General features: G+C 37.4%; 3 protein-coding genes across 4 annotated transcripts; 1 reads left to right on the top strand and 2 right to left on the bottom strand.

Moving 5' to 3' along the window:
* Window positions 1-754: 754 nt before the first annotated feature.
* LOC117920105 (transcription factor DIVARICATA-like) lies at window positions 755-3,792 on the bottom strand. 2 transcript variants are annotated; one of them, XM_034837464.1, is made up of 3 exons: window positions 2,548-3,792; window positions 1,430-1,966; window positions 755-1,228 (listed from the first exon to the last, which is right to left on the bottom strand). In XM_034837464.1, the coding sequence occupies exons 1-2, from the start codon at window positions 2,970-2,972 to the stop codon at window positions 1,453-1,455; spliced, it is 939 nt and encodes a 312-aa protein (XP_034693355.1). In that variant the 5' UTR covers window positions 2,973-3,792; the 3' UTR covers window positions 755-1,228; window positions 1,430-1,452. The 2 variants fall into 2 exon arrangements, with proteins under 2 accessions (XP_034693355.1, XP_034693354.1); XM_034837463.1 differs by having other exon boundaries at window positions 771-1,966.
* A 944-nt stretch (window positions 3,793-4,736) lies between these two features.
* Window positions 4,737-7,992, bottom strand: LOC117920099 (laccase-4-like). The gene is made up of 6 exons (XM_034837453.1): window positions 7,866-7,992; window positions 6,990-7,141; window positions 6,595-6,839; window positions 6,351-6,479; window positions 5,307-6,230; window positions 4,737-5,198 (listed from the first exon to the last, which is right to left on the bottom strand). Exons 1-6 carry the CDS (start codon window positions 7,953-7,955, stop codon window positions 5,068-5,070), a joined length of 1,671 nt encoding a protein of 556 aa, XP_034693344.1. The 5' UTR covers window positions 7,956-7,992; the 3' UTR covers window positions 4,737-5,067.
* A 5,710-nt stretch (window positions 7,993-13,702) lies between these two features.
* Window positions 13,703-16,126, top strand: LOC117920097 (protein NRT1/ PTR FAMILY 8.2-like). The gene is made up of 5 exons (XM_034837451.1): window positions 13,703-13,732; window positions 13,816-14,021; window positions 14,122-14,339; window positions 14,450-15,003; window positions 15,140-16,126. The coding sequence occupies exons 2-5, from the start codon at window positions 13,916-13,918 to the stop codon at window positions 15,969-15,971; spliced, it is 1,710 nt and encodes a 569-aa protein (XP_034693342.1). The 5' UTR covers window positions 13,703-13,732; window positions 13,816-13,915; the 3' UTR covers window positions 15,972-16,126.
* The last annotated feature ends 200 nt before the right edge of the window (window positions 16,127-16,326 follow it).

Here is a 16,326-nt window from a genome sequence, read left to right as displayed (position 1 = left end):
GGTATATTTTTGGATTACAAGACCATTATGCCTTTTATGAATAGGGAACATAGTCTGCAAATGCAGTAGTTTTTGGCACAAGTAACAATTGGATTATTGTGGGGAGAAATTATTGCCAATTATTTCAAGGAATGGGGCAAATAAAGGACAAACAAAGGGAGAAAACATAAATCAAGACTGTTGTCTTACATGACAAACGACATGTGGTTCAACCAGCATAGGGAGGGCCTCTCAAGTGCCTGTTGCTGGATGCAAATCCTAGCCCACTAAAGTACAGTAGGCTAATCTTACATGGATTTTTTCAGCCTCCCACTAATACATTTACTACCGTCCCCTTCTACCCCATCATGTTATCATTATTGAGATAGCATAGAGAAAAAGAAAGATTGCCATCCTCATTAAAAGACCAAAGTGAAAAGAACATAAAATGGAAAATGAGATGCTTAAGCAGAGAACATTGGACTCAGCTTTGGTTGAGGTTCGATTGTCACTCAGTCAACCAAGTGCCATTGAATGTATAAATCGTATTTTGCCAAAAAGGCATACAGAAAAAGCAATCAAGTCACATATGTCATTTCAATGAGTGCAAGTGCCTTGTGACTTGGCAAATTCAGACCACGCATCAGTACAACATGGCCAATTGTCCAAATCAACCGCTTCCACTTTGGTTTATGATAGCGTATAAAGCACACAAAATGATTCCATGTGTTGAACCAAAAGTATAACCCATCCTCATTAAATCTTTAGAAAATTATGAATCCCACTCCCCATTTCAGGAATAACAACTAATAGAACATTTCAAAGTAAATCAGACTTAAAAATTACATAACCACCAGCTGAAATGATTTTATTGGAGAGAAGTACATAATCTACAAAGTTCCCAACTAATAGAAGAACAGCACAGTTCATAGAGGAATTCTTGTTTGAATGATTCATGACATCTCACTATTAATAATAGTATCAACAAGTTTAAATAAAACCTTCTTCCTAAGACATTCTAAAGCTTTATATCAGCCTTAAAGGGACTTTATCTCACTAGTGCCTCTATTTCACCCACCATCATGTGAACTTGGAAGCTGCACAATTTACTGATTCAAATAAGTCTTAATGATAGGACAGACCATGATCTAGTTTAATCCCTTTTCCACTCTCGTTTTGATACACACAGGTCCAATCTGTAAATGCCTTCTGACCACCCTCAAGTTCCCCTCAAACAGGCATGCAACATCTGAATTCAGAAACAATTTCAAACTTCACTTACATTGAACTTCCCTTCCAGTTTCATGGTTTTAAATTATGAAAAGATCTCTTTCTAGGGTTTAATTGCCCAGGACTAACTCAAAGCCTCATTGATAAGCTGACATAAAACCATGACAAAGCATAGACACAGCAATCCAACTTCACACAATAAGATTTAACATTTCAGTACCTTAGGGCTCGGAGCATTCCATTTCATCCATGAAGACGCTGTTGTTGTTGTGTGGATGGCATCTGGAATATTGAACTATGAGGTACAAACTGAGGTCCATTAAGAGTACCTCTATGCAGAAATTGTTCATGCAGCTTAAGCCCATTTGAAGAAATCCCACAAGGAGGTGCTAAGAATGGATTGCCATTTGAAGGATTGAAAACCATAGCTGCTCCTTGATTTGGCGGTCTCTGGTCAAGCATTGGTTTGGCTGTGCCAACCATATTTGGGTAGTGTGGCAGCTGCATAACTGTGGTAGAGCAATCAGGCGATGAAGGTCTGTCATTGTCTGAGGAAGGAGACTTAGAGTCGGTGAGATTTACAGTTGTGATGTCATGGATGCTAGATCTCCTCTTATCTTTCCCCACTGAAAGTTGCCTGATAAAGTACTTCTGAGCATGACTAGCCACCTGGGTGGGAGTCCTAGTAGTCACAAAATTGCGTGAGATGTTTCTCCAGTCACCTTTTCCATACTTCTTAAGACCCATCAGAAACTGCCTGTGGTTTCATCATCAATAAAACACATCACAAATCGCAGGAGGAAACAAAAACATCAAGAGCTTGATCCTTATCTTGAAGAAAAGGCATTCAATAGAATAGCATTTATAAATGCAAATAACCAGAGCACATATAAGTAGCTTTGAAGAAATTCTCATTGAACCACCCAAACTTCAGGCTATCAGATACTTTCAGTTACCAAACCTATGACTATGTAGTCATATTCCATTTTGTTGCAAGAAAATGTAGGAAAAGCAAAGCATTCAAAATTTTGAATATTAGATTTTTAAAACCAAAACCCACGGGAACTGAGACTAATAAAACTATTCTTAATTGAGCCAAACTCTTTCACTTTACAAAAACCGAAACCACATGAAACTAACATTCAAAATTGAATTTTCAACTCCTTTCTGAATTCTCAGCGACCAAACAAATATTTGGGTATCTATGTAAACAAAGAAACCAATTGGAATGTAGGTTGACTTCTAGTAAGGCTAGCAGGTCATCCAGACATGTTACATCAATTAACAAATAGAAAATTCGAACAGATTAAACATAATTTTATAATTAGAATAAATTACCTGTGCTCTTCTTCGGTCCACGGCACTCCTTTCTTCCTTTCTTGATCGGTAGACCGAGTCGCAGAGCCCCTCTTTCCGCCAGGAAAGTAGAACTGTTTCAACCCATCAAAGCCTTGATTGTTATTCCACTCCAATGTGAAAGAACTGGTACTGTATCCAGGAATTGGGATCAACCCTGCCTCTATGTCACTAATATCATCTTCCAAGTCCTTATACTGCTTCATTACATCTTCCACTGTCTTCCCCGGGATCATGGCTGCCACTTTCAGCCATCGATCCGGGGTATCTTTGTCGTGCAACGCGAGGGCATTCTCAAACAGCTTGTTCTCCTCGTGGGTCCATTTTGTCCCATTACTTTCACTGAACAACCAATTCGAATTTTGAAGATATGAGGCCGGAGAGAGAAATTCAATTCCTCGATACATTGCTCAGAATAATGAATTACAGTGTAGACATAGCTAGTAAAGCTTGGCAATCCCCACCATTATACGATTTCTCAAGAATTCCTTAGAAATTTATAAAGGCAAAGACAGAAAATCTAGAAGAGAAATGCAGAGACTTTGAGGTTTCCCAGAGAAATGGTCATTGAATTTAGAAGCATTTGGAGGGAATCAGAATGGAATACCCTTTTGAGTCAAGGGTGAACTGAGGAATCTGGAAAAGACCTACTTTCCAAAATCCAAGGAAAATTCAAGAAACAGTTGAAAAAGCAGATCTTACCTGTGAAAAGATAAACCCTAGACCTCCCTATCAGATCCAAAAGCAGAAAAATATCAAGGAAAAAAAGAAAGAGAAACAAAACCCAGATTTAATTTCAAAAAACAAAAGAAAAAGAAAAAGAAGTGGGAAGGCTTGAAGCTCACAAAGTGAGACTCAAGACTTACTTTAACAGAAAACCCAGTTGAAATGAAGAAGAAGAAAACAGAGGAAACAGAGAGATTCTGCAGAATCGAAGCAGTAAAAGTGGAAAAGGTTTGTTCTTTCTTCTTTATTTTTACAGAAAGAAGGCGTTTGAGGGATAAAGACAATAGGAGAGAGCTATGAAGAAGTGAACAGCCAAGTATGCCAGCTCCTGCTGTCTTCAAGAGGGAGACCTACAAACAGTGCTAGGAATGAGCACAGAGACACAAGGGTTGAGTCGTGATTGGAGGGTTTGGTATTTGCAGGGGCTGTGACTAACAAAAGTTCCCCAATTATGAGAGAGAGAGACAGAAGAGATGCTGGAGCAATTTTGAAAAGGACAATCTGTAATTAGCAGAACAATATGGTTGAAGCACACGTCCATAGAAGCCCCATTGTTTTATTTATTTACACAGAACATATATTATTAAAAATTAATCATTATTAATTCTAAAATGTAAAATTTGTAACAATTAGGGAGGATAAAAAAATGGGATAATTCACTTTAGGCCTGGCCTACACATAGGGCTGTAAGTAAAGTACAGCTCAAAACACTCTTAATGGTTCTCTTTCCTTCTAAAAATGTTACTGAGCTGCATTATTGAGCCAGAGGAAAAACACAGTTAAATGTCTAGTACTGCAGATGAGGTTGCCCATTAGAAATAAAAAGTCTAAATCATTGTTTGGTTGATGAAAAAATAAAAAGATAGGAAGGGAAAGTAAACAAAGAATGCTTTAAATCTTTCTTTAAGTAGGTAGAGTTCAGCATTTTGAATTTGATACTACTGATTGTTTAGGCAAGAGGAATCAATCAAATAAACCATCTGCCCAGTAGAACCCATTGCAAGCCGTTTGGCATGGTTGACCCATTGTTTAGAATTTTTCTCCTGAGTTTTCTCAACAACCAATCAAAAGCTAAGAGAAACACTGGTACTGCCCAGAAAATCAGATGGTAAAATGACACCACGCAATCATAAGCACCAATGAGAGCTGAGTGTTCCAAAGCTCGGTTTACCGCTTTGGGGCGTGCCTCACTAGGATCCACCACCAACTTTTTGGCCCACTCTTGAGTAAAGCCCGCATACGTTTGGGCCTCGCACTGGCCCACCAAAAAGCAAAATAAATGCGTAAAAGCAGGTGGGAGGTGGCGTGGCGCTTTAATTTCGTGTCTTAAATGATTCAAGTGTCTGATCTGGATAATAGTCTTGATTTCATAAAAGGTTGCACTATATATTACTGAATTTATAAAGAAAATAAAATGATACTGCCTTAGAAATTTGTAGAATGGATTCAGCAATCAAATGGTTCCTATTAAATAAGTACATGGATTTGAAGAACCTTGGGAACTTACATAAACACATACAATCAAAACTTATACATATATTATTCAGATTCCAACACATGTGACCCTGAAAAATTTGAGTATTATTCCCAATTTCCCATAACTAAAATGCTAGCGCTTATTGAAGCATGCTTGAGCAAATTCTCGTGTTTTACTCAAGAAACAATAAAACTCTCCTTTTCTTCATCTGCGTGGAACTTTTTCCTGTCTCATCCACTCTTCACGGGGAAAAATCCACTCTACTTGTATGTATAATTAACAGTTGTTTGGGATGTAAATTAACATTTGGGAAGATCACTTGGAGGGGGTATAATGGACTGGTTGGGGCCTTTGCCGTTGTCCACCAAGAATGCCATCTTCAGTCCCCAGGTTGTGTGCACTTCCAAGTGGCAATGCATGAACCAAACTCCTGCGTATTACAAATTAAATGTAATTAGGGGACCTTAATTCATGGAGAAAAATTTGTAATGAAATTTGAAATTAGGCCCTAATTGAAGATGCGTCAAAAAGTATATACCTGGATTATCTGCTAGAAATCTGATAGCTGTCCACCCACCGGATGGTACTCCAATAGTGTTCCGCTCAACAGGATCAATGAGATTAAAGTTTTGAGGATCCGTCTTTGGGTTGTAATTTCCCAGTCCTTTGCCCACAGCGAAGAAGTTGAACCCGTGTAGATGGACTGGATGGTTCTCAGTGGCGATGATCCCAGTATCTTGTAAAACTACTTGAACCGTAGAGTTGTAAGGTACCCTATAAACCTTTGTCCCATTCGTGGTCTGCAAGTTTGCGGGCGAGCCAGTGTAATTAAAAGCCACGGGTGGGTTAGCTGGGAAGTCGGTGGTGTACACACCGCTTATGTTGAAGTAGTGTGCTTGAAGAATGGCTGTAGTTGGCATCACAAACGTGACATTATTCATGCTAGCCACTGCCCGGCTTCCATTACCGGCGACGCAGGTAGCACAAGGGTTAATTCCTAGCCCCACCGTGATGAAAAGGGAGTGATCCACGGTTAATGGAACTTTGGCTGGGTACTTTTTGGAATTAAGGCTTCGGAGAGAGTTTACGAACTTGTTAGCAACTGCAGTTGCATTTGGTGGAGGTGGGCTAGTAAGACTGGTGGGGGAACTCGCAAGTGTGCCGGAGTAGTGCAGAGTTGCTGTTGCAGTAAGGTTATCTACTGCGATGGGGGAGTCCATGAAAGGGGACGCGGCCATCAAGTACTTGCCAGAGCTTTGATCGGCTGTGATAAGAGCATTTGTGGTTTGGCCAGGGGCAATAACAAGAGTGTCGATCTTGAATGGCTTTGTGTAGACGGCGTCCACTTCTACGACAGAGAGTTGATGTCCAGCAATCTTGAAGAAGAGTTCTTCATTGAGTGCAGCGTTAATGATTCGGAGTAGGTAGGTTTTTCCGGCCTCGACTTGCAATGAAAAGCCGCCTGCAAACGATCGACATAGAGTTCCAAAAAAATTTCAGACTGGGTGTTTTATTGAATTTGGGTAGCAAAACTTTTAGGTAGGCAGCTTCCATGCATGATCATGCATGTACATACACGTACCCTGTGAAGGACAATTGGTGACAGGGCCTGGATGGCCGTTAATGGTGTGACCATCCGAAACATTGGGAGCCAAACCGGAGCTAAGAGCTTGATTGATCACAGCCTCGACATCTGATTTCCACCACTCACCTGCAGCTCAGATATCCAAATTAATTAAATTAAAACCCAAGAAATGATTCTCCATGAATCAAAATCACTACAAAACTTCATTCCTAAAACAAGTTGGATCACAGTTTGAGCGCACCTAATATGACAACAACCTCCTTATGGGGTTTTGGAAAAGGATAGGGCACCCCTCGCTTAGGCAAGATAACGATGGCACCATGGACAGTTGCCCTTAGCCAAAGGACATGCGCATGCCAAAGAAGTGTGCCCCGTTGGCCAGTAACGGTGAAGTTGTATAAATAGCTTTGCCCTGTCTGGATTGGGCACTGGGTGATGTATGCTGGCCCGTCCGACCACCCCGTTCTCAGTTGCCTTATACCATGCCTGCCACAATTAATTTTACCCAATTATAATTATCTTTCACTTCAGTTGTCAAACAAACGGAACTGCAACATATAAGTGATACGAGTCCTCGTATATTTCAAAGCCAAGTTAGGGACAAATTTACAAGTATAGTGGAATTTGGATCCTCACCAATGGATGGAAACATTGTATTTGACGTGGTTGACAACCCTGACAAGCACTGTGTCGTCTTCCCTGACATAGAGAGTGGGCCCCGGGAACCGTCCATTCACGGTGACAATGGGCTTGCTAGCGCATAGTCTATTTGTATTCTTCAACACCACCTGCCCAAGTTACCCACAGCCCCCACCAAAACCCCATTTTATGACTCTGTCAATAAATTGGCGCATATATGTTGTCTTCCAGTAAATAAATCCCCCCTATTATTTCAATATTATTTTTGCGGTTGGACCTTCCATGTCTTTCACAGGCTTTTTCAAAACAAAAATCATTTTGTTTGCAGCTTGCACCAACCTTCTTGACTAATGTGCGTAAGTATAATAACAACAAGAGGCTACTTCATTAATTAATCAACGAATTTGTCTCATCCACTAAAAGTTACAAGCAGGAGTTTAATGGTTTCGTGGTATATTATTAAGAATAAGTCCTTCCTAGTAATGATGTTTTATGCTGATCATAGTATGAGTAATAGTTCGTAGATGTACTATTATTCATCATAATAATAACGAGAAAGAAAATGGATTAAGCAGTTTTTGTAGGGCTATGGAAATGAAAATGGCGAGAGATCGGCGGTTGTCATTAGTAGATGGATATAAATTTATCCGGCAAAAGCTTTAATTGCATATGAAGGAAAACAAATGTAGTGTCTCCAAAGAATGATTTATGTGAAAGGACATGCAACTTTTGCCCGTGGGGCAAGCCCTATTCATGACCCTAAAAAGCACTTAAACTTAAGTGCATTACGGCCTGAGCCCCATTAATAGCTCTCTATGCAACAACTAGCTAGGCATGTGTTCTTCAACAATCAACAATCAACAATATACTTACATTAAATGTGTATTGCCGAACCCTGCACTCGACTAATGCTGGTAACAGGCAAGCCACAAGAACCAGAACGCGAACCCAAGAGTACTTCATCTCAATCTTTCTCTTTCTCTCTCTCTGCTTTGTCTTAATTCTTCTGGCTTGTTGTACTATGTATGACCAGCCAATGCACTCTTTTAAAGGGGTCATTGCTACCATGTCGTTTTACTTGGTTAGGTGAATGAGGGATTCTTCAGAAATAAGATTTGTTAACCATAAGGTTTAACAATTCATCATTTCTTGTATGTTACATAAAGTACATGCTTTATGGGCCATTGAAGTTTTGGAAGTAAAGTTATTAAAATCCTAATGCCATCTTTTTTTCAACACAGCCTTAATCAGAATTTTAGTTGGTTGGCGTTTTGTTTCAAAAAGCTTCAAAATTAATTTGTCTTGGTATACCAATATATGTTAAGATTGAAGGCATCTTATCCCATCCATCTTGTCGCACTCTCAGCGGTTCGGTCACCACCAGTGCTTGAAACATTTACCAACCCAGCTAAACTCGAGCAGGTTGAGTCAGAACAGACGGCCAACTCATTGCAGTTCTTCTAGAGAATGTTGGATGTGACCCATAGGTTCAATTAAGTTTAACTTGCCTTTGTTAGCTTGAATTGGCTAAGCTTAATTAGGGTTCACTTGCTTAAAAACCATGGTCAAAAACCATGGAGAACTTTGTAAGTACTTTCGATTTTAATTCTATTAATTTCCCACGTTTTGAATTGAGTACCCTTTTTCTTTTGCATGCACGTAAGTGCACTGAAGCTTCTGCGGAGGAACACATCCCTATGCGACACCAGAGGAGGGTAAATTTACCAATTCAAAACCTGTCTAGGAGTCTCAACAAAGCCATATCATAATGTACATATGTTTTGAGGATTAATCATTTTTTGTTATAAAGATTCTTTGATATTTAGATTAGAACATTTAGTGAGTAGATATGAGATGGACAAGCGGGTCCCACTTTTCCATGGCCCAAAAAGATGAAGATTAATAAGTAATGTATTTCCATTATTTCGATAGGCCTGGGTGTCATGGAATGAACAGTATGTGATGTTATAGGCATAAGCAAGGAGGCTTAAGAAGGAAAATGAAAATGGTTGAGAAATGGTTTTCATGTCAAGCATCAGATGGTAGCCCAGCAAGACATTATGATTTGTTTGAACGCAAAGATTAAACTGACGGTGGGTGAGTGGCAACAACTCCTTCACTAGCTCTCTAATTCATCCTTTTTAATATTTCATCTGCTGTCATTATGCATGTAGGGTCATGGGGAAAGAGGTACATATGAGTGCCGTCATTTCGAGTCTAAAGGGATCAAAAGACAGTGATCAAATCATGGTCAACATCTTCCCCAAGGATATATATGCTCATTGATTTCATGCTGTAGCTATGTACATGTACCCTCTAGAAATAAAATCAAATCATTTATAGTTATTTGTAATGAATACCCACAACGTTAATGATACTCACAAAGTTAATCATAAAAAGTTATATTATAGCCATTTGTTACACTACGGGAGCGTTATAAACTCTTAATTTGATTTAATCCAACATCTGATCTTATACTTGTGACACTAAGAGAGCATTATAAACTATTTAATTTAATCCAACATCTAATCTTATACAAATCTTATAACTTTCTAAATTAGGTTTATTTTTTAAGGTTCAAAAGCATTTACTATATGGCATAATTTTTAGTACAATAATTATTTTTTGTAAGATAGATTAATAATTTTATTTGAAACATGTAATGGATTTTTTAAGGGTTTAATATATTTTACCCCCTCAACCTATCACGTGTTTTGCATATTGTTCATTTAGGTTAAAATTGAACACATTGCACCTCAAGTTTCTTAAATTGCAACACTCTACATTTTTTGTTGGATGATGCTAGTTTAAGTGAATGAAAATCTCACATGTTGTATACATGACTGACCAATGAATGATAGATTTGTAAAGTCTCAAACCTAAAAAGACCCAAAAACCCAAAAATCCTCAAATAGCTCTCTTTTCCTTAGTCTTCATTTTCATTTTCGTTTGCAACAAATTGTAGCCCTAACCTTATTTGGGGTGCAATTTTCAGCATTTTCCCCCTTTTACAAGTGGTTAGCAGTTTCAACATTTTGTCTTTATCTTATTACTATCTCCTCCTCCTTCTTACTCCAATCTTCAAACCCTAATCATAAAATTTTTTTCTTAGACATCATAGATCTTCCACCTTTGAAGAAGAAGCTAAGGGAGTTTGGAGTTTTGAATTTTGGGGGTCTGTAGATGGGCATTTTCCGATGTGATTATTGGAATGACCTTTTTGTTTTTTATTTTTTTGTTTTTGGTTTTTGGGTTGATTTTGAAGGATACCATTTGGACGGAATTGCTTTTATGTGTGAAATGCTCAGTGAAATGTGGGATTTGGGTGGTTTGACTTTAAATGTTGTTGTTTAGTTGCAGAGAAAATGGAAGAAAAAAAAGAAGAGATTAGAATTTTGGGTTGTTATGGGTTTTCATTGATCTGATTTCTAGAAGGAAATTGAAATCTCTACTCAACTATGTCGACTAGTTGTAGTGAGGTTTATGGATGATAAAATTTAAGAACCTTGAATCCTTTTATTTTTACATTTTCTCAACAGGCAAACGGGGTTAGGGTTGTAATGTATTATAGACTTGAACGAAAACGAAGATTAAGGGAGGAACGACTTTTTGGGTTTAGGAATTTACAAATCTACCCTTTATTGGTCAATCATGTGTATAACACATGACACTTCTATCCACTTGAGCTCACACCATCAAACGAAAAAGGCAGAGTGTTACAATTTAAAAAGTTTAGGATGTAATGTGTTTGATTTTAAACCTAAAGGAGTAACATGCAAAACGAGGGATAGGTTGAGGGGATAAAGTGTATTAAACTCATTTTTTAATTTGTGTTCTATATCATAAAAACACAGTTATAAATATAAAGAATAATTATCTTATGGTAACAACTTCATTAATATAATGATATACTTGACCTTCAACTCAAAATATAAATATATCATTGTATCTTTTACAGTTTTTATTATATTTAATATTGAAAGGTGTGAAAGCAAATTAAAGTATTATTAAAAATTCGAATATTTTTTTGGATTTCAACCCCTCCTTTAGAATTTGAGATAAATAATTCATGAACTTGGTAAGGGGCATAGTTAATAACTAATGTATTTCTTCATCAAAACAATAAAATCCTTTTCATTAAATACTTCCCATGATTATTTAGAGCATTTTTTCATTATAAAAGAGAACAAGTTTGATGTCCAACACTGCTACATAACATGTGCATAACCAAACTAATAGACCATTTTTTTTCCTTTACGGTGTATCATAAACAACAACCCATTTTGAAATCAGTGTTTTTAAAAATAACTTAGACCATTTTTTCATTATAAAAACAAGAAGTTTGAAATAAGTGTTTTTTTTTTATTATTTTTTTCTTGTGGGCTCTCTTTTATAATAGACCATTTGTTTTTTTTATTATGTTAATCTTTTTTAGGATATTATATATATATATATATATATATATATATATATATATATATATATATATATATATATATATATATATATATATATATATATATATATATATCATTGAATATGATTTTCAAAGGAATATGATATCTTAAGATATACATATTTTATAAACGTAATATTTTAAGGTAGCATATCTAATGAGATATGTTATATTATATTATATTTATATTTAATTTGTAAAATAAATAAATAAAATATAAATATAAAATATAAAATATTTTTAATGTTTAAAATAAAAATTATATCACATTCCAATATTTTAATATTTTATATTTAAAATAATGAAATTTCTTTTTATATTTAATAATATTAATGATTAAAACATTTAAGTTTTATAAATAAAAAAATTATTTCTCTTTTACAAATGCAACTAGAAGATGAGGTTTTTTTTTCCCTTTACTAGCCGCTTTTATTTTATTTTATTTATAAAACTATGAGCTGTAGTTTTGATTCTAAAAAAAAATAAAAAATAAAAATATATATATGGACATTCAAATTCTAAACAAAGATATCAATTAATTAACTTGATAGAATCAATAGAATCATTTAACTTTGCATTTTGTTTATATGTGATGCAAGCTATATTAAGAATTAAAGATGAATTATTACAAGCATTACAAATGAAAAATTAGGACATTTAGTTGGAATTATTGATCAATTTTCTTGTTTTGGTAAAAATAAATAAATTGATATTTTGAATATGGATGATACATTTTCAACTTGAAAGAGACTACGACATAAAACTTACGAAATTACAAATCAAATTTGTATCATTATTAAGTGTAGTTATTCTTTGTTGTTATAAGTAAGCAACTTTAAGAGTTTAATATCTTTTCACTAAAATAAACACTCAGGTGCTTCTTTGTGTAGTTTGTCTAAATCCTAATAATTTATTCATTGTCTTTGATGAGCAAAAACTAATTTGTTTAGCTCTATTTTATCCACAAAAGTTTTGTGCAAGAGAGCTTAGGATACTTAATGATTAGTTAGAGACTTTCATTATTGACATACTCTCTAATAGTGCATTTCCAAGTGTGAAGGAATTAATGATATTGTACTAAATATTCCATAAGTCAATGCATGGTTTAAGTATATAGTATGATAGACTTGATGGTTCCATACAATTCTAAAATATTCAATGTATAAACTAGTTATAATATTTTGTATGAAATTATTAAAATACTCTACAAACAAGTTATGTACAAACTAATTAAAGAGGTGGGAAGAATTTTCTAAGTTCAAGGTGGGAATCATTTTGGTAAGAGTGTGACAGGGTGAATGGTGAATGTGCCCAGGCCCTACACTGCTTCCCATGGTGAAGTTGAGGCCCATGCTGGCACATGCTCGCAATTTTTCTCATTAGTTGTTGGCTTCAACCCACCTCCCCGAACCCCACCTCAGACACCACAACTAATGCCACTTATAAGCTCTCAATCTTTATATGTCTTTATAGGATTATATTTGTAGATAAACTATCGAGGACATTTTAACCATTCGAAAAGACATTTTCTTCCTGTAATAATTAATAACCATGGTTTTGTGGTTTAGGGTCACTTAAGAGGGCCCAAGGCAAACCCACCCAAAGCCATTACTGCAGTCCAAAGCAATTCCAGTCAGATTCAAGCCCGTACTGAGGGCTATGGCAGCTCTTAATCCAATTAAATATTGTCCACAAACGAGCCCACTAAAGGTAGTGCCTTCCTGAACTCTGACTTCTCCACACTGCTACAAAGACTACACCAAACATAAAAGAAGACGTTTGATTGTGTTTGAAAGATAGCAACTCCTCCTCCTAGGAAAGCGTGCCAAAAGGGAGAGAGTTTGAACATGGCTAACATAAATATAGCATATGGGGGATGGTCTTTAATGTTCATTTAATGACATTTATCTTATTAATCTCTGATCTTTGGACATCACAGCCTTACCATCAAAAGTGACACCACTACAGCAATGCATTTAAGTCCAAATTGAATCGTGTGCCATCCACGGGGAATGAATCCAACTCCACACTTGGGCTTCCCACTGTTGGCATGGGCTTCAGACTTCGGCCAACATATATATTAATTAGGAATCAGGCAAGGAACTAGACCCATGTACCTCATTCAATGTTGTTTATGAGTTGGTATCTTTGCATTAATCTTGGCTTCTTCATATATCAAGGTGCTACAGAAGGAGGGCTGTCTTCAGCTGGAGGCTCCTATCCACAAGGAGATAACAAGAAGGGAGCACAGTATTGCTCTCTTTTGTTCTTTATGCTATTGGAGGTGAATCTTCTAGGTACCAGCTGATATTTCAAACTTCTTATGTGATCACGTACTTCACTGATACTATTGTTGTATATATACAGTGTACTGATCCTTGTAGGCGGCAACCAGTTGAAGTTGAAGGCGAATTTACAACATAAATGCATTGAACAGAGCAGGCATTTTTCTGGTTTATGAACAACCATGGCAGAAGAAGACATCTACACTAAAGATGGAACAACTGATTTCCGTAGCAATCCTTCAGTCAAGAAGGAAACAGGAACCTGGAAAGCGTGTCCCTATATCCTTGGTATTGCCTTTTCAAACATCCTATCCTTCACTCCTTTGAAACGTGATCAATGGAAAAAGCCGAGACAGCCTAGAATGATATATGTTTTGAATTTTGACAGGAAATGAATGTTGTGAGAGATTGGCATACTATGGGATTAACACAAATCTAGTCAATTATCTCAAATTTCAACTGAACCAGCGCAATGTTGTGGCTATCAATAATGTTACTAATTGGTCTGGAACATGTTATGTCACTCCACTCCTTGGAGCCTTTCTAGCAGATGCATACTTGGGAAGATATTGGACAATTGCTGGTTTCTCCATCATCTATGTCTTTGTAAGTTTGGTGAAACAGAGTTTTGTTATTCATTTAAACTTTGGTTGGATTTTGATAAATGTTTTTATTTTTCTTAGAATATCTAAAAACTCTTTAGCTTGTTTCATCAGGGGATGACATTGTTAACACTGTCAGCATCTGCGCATGGGTTGAAACCACTCTGTGATGGACAAAACGTTTGCTATCCAACAGGGTTACAGACTGCAGTGTTCTTTGTAGGACTTTACCTGATAGCGCTGGGGACTGGAGGGATTAAGCCTTGTGTCTCGTCCTTTGGCGCTGATCAATTTGATGACTCTGATGAGACTGAGAGGAAAAGCAAGAGTTCTTTCTTCAATTGGTTCTATTTTTCAATCAACATTGGCGCCCTTCTTGCTTCCTCTGTGCTGGTATGGGTACAAACCAATGTGGGTTGGGGTTGGGGTTTTGGGATCCCTGCTGTGGCCATGGGAATAGCTGTTATGAGTTTCTTCTCAGGCACCCGATTGTACCGAAACCAAAAGCCAGGTGGGAGTCCCTTGACACGCATCTGCCAGGTGATAGTTGCATCCTTGAGGAAATTTCAAGTAGAGGTGCCTGCTGATAAGTCTCTACTCTATGAGACTGCAGACAGTGAATCTGCTGTCACAGGAAGCCGCAAGCTTGATCACACAAAGCACTTAAGGTGAGGTGAAGTACTCAACTCACTGTTTTTTTGCTCTCTCCTTGGTGAATGATGGTAGTTGATTAATTGCACTAATTTATTAGACATGATTTCTCATAGCTGTGGCACCATCAACTAGTGTTTTTTCCTTTCTCAGTTTCTTTGATAAGGCAGCCGTGGAGACACACATTGATGCGATAAAAGGATCAGTAGATTCCTGGAGACTCTGCACTGTGACCCAGGTTGAGGAACTCAAATCAATAATGAGGTTGCTGCCCATTTGGGCCACTGGCATCGTGTTTTCGGCAGTGTACAGTCAGATGGGCACCCTATTTGTCCTCCAAGGCAACACTATGGACCTTCGCGTTACCGGCTCCTTCCAGATTCCGTCAGCCTCTCTCTCACTCTTCGACACCATCAGCGTGATCTTCTGGGTCCCCATCTATGACCGTTTGATAGTACCTTTTGCCAGGAAATTCACAGGCCACAAAAGCGGTTTCACCCAACTTCAACGGATAGCAATTGGCCTGGTTATCTCCATATTTGCCATGTTAATTGCCGGTACTTTGGAGCTCCTGAGACTGCGCATGGTGAGGGAACACAACTACTACGAGCTCAAGCACATCCCCATGTCAATATTTTGGCAAGTCCCACAGTACTTCATCATAGGTTGCGCAGAAGTTTTCACCTTCATTGGACAGTTGGAATTCTTCTATGAGCAGGCCCCCGATGCCATGAGGAGCCTGTGCTCAGCTCTTTCCCTCACAACTGCTGCACTTGGCAACTACTTGAGTACGCTGCTTGTCAACGTTGTTACAGATGTGAGCACTAGGGGTGGAAAGCCTGGGTGGATACCAGACAACTTGAATTACGGTCATCTTCACTACTTTTTCTGGCTTCTGGCTTCCTTGAGTGTGTTCAACTTGGGAGTATATCTCCAGGTTGCTAGGTGGTACACCTACAAGAGGACAGCGGTAGACTCCCTCTGATGCGGTCCATCTGCTCGATCATCTTTTCCATCGGTTTAGCAAGTTGTTTGCCTTCACTTTTCGATTTGAATATTTGGTTTAATTACTTAAACCAAACGTATTAATTCCTGTTACAACTTCAACAATGCAAAATTACATAATTCTGCAATTCTCTAGTTAAATGCTGTCCTTTTACTGAAGAAAATTTAAACAGCATAGGATCACATGTTGACATTTAAGCATGCATTGAACGGCAAAAACGGAAACGTTCACCTTGGTTAATTCCGTGAAAAACCATTTCTTCCTCTTTTCTGGTATTCAGGAAGCTCCTCCAGTGCTTGATGATGCGAGAATTACGGGTTAATGAGCTCTTCCC

The sequence above is a fragment of the Vitis riparia genome, chromosome 8 (assembly GCF_004353265.1).
Source record: "Vitis riparia cultivar Riparia Gloire de Montpellier isolate 1030 chromosome 8, EGFV_Vit.rip_1.0, whole genome shotgun sequence".
In the NCBI taxonomy this organism is placed as follows: Eukaryota; Viridiplantae; Streptophyta; class Magnoliopsida; order Vitales; family Vitaceae; genus Vitis; species Vitis riparia.
This window is presented reverse-complemented; position numbering and strand designations above follow the sequence as displayed.

What these genes read in the sequence shown, in the direction of transcription:
- LOC117920105 (XM_034837464.1), bottom strand. Translation starts at nt 2,972, where the DNA reads ATGTATCGAGGAATTGAATTTCTCTCTCCGGCCTCATATCTTCAAAAT. An exon ending in TGGACCGAAGAAGAGCACAG is followed by an intron (nt 1,967 to 2,547) that starts GTAATTTATTCT and finishes ATGAAACCACAG; the next exon opens with GCAGTTTCTGATGGGTCTTA.
- LOC117920099 (XM_034837453.1), bottom strand. Translation starts at nt 7,955, where the DNA reads ATGAAGTACTCTTGGGTTCGCGTTCTGGTTCTTGTGGCTTGCCTGTTA. An exon ending in TTCGGCAATACACATTTAAT is followed by an intron (nt 7,142 to 7,865) that starts GTAAGTATATTG and finishes TAACTTGGGCAG; the next exon opens with GTGGTGTTGAAGAATACAAA. An exon ending in TACAATGTTTCCATCCATTG is followed by an intron (nt 6,840 to 6,989) that starts GTGAGGATCCAA and finishes TAATTGTGGCAG; the next exon opens with GCATGGTATAAGGCAACTGA.
- LOC117920097 (XM_034837451.1), top strand. Translation starts at nt 13,916, where the DNA reads ATGGCAGAAGAAGACATCTACACTAAAGATGGAACAACTGATTTCCGT. An exon ending in AGCGTGTCCCTATATCCTTG is followed by an intron (nt 14,022 to 14,121) that starts GTATTGCCTTTT and finishes GAATTTTGACAG; the next exon opens with GAAATGAATGTTGTGAGAGA. An exon ending in GATCACACAAAGCACTTAAG is followed by an intron (nt 15,004 to 15,139) that starts GTGAGGTGAAGT and finishes TTCCTTTCTCAG; the next exon opens with TTTCTTTGATAAGGCAGCCG.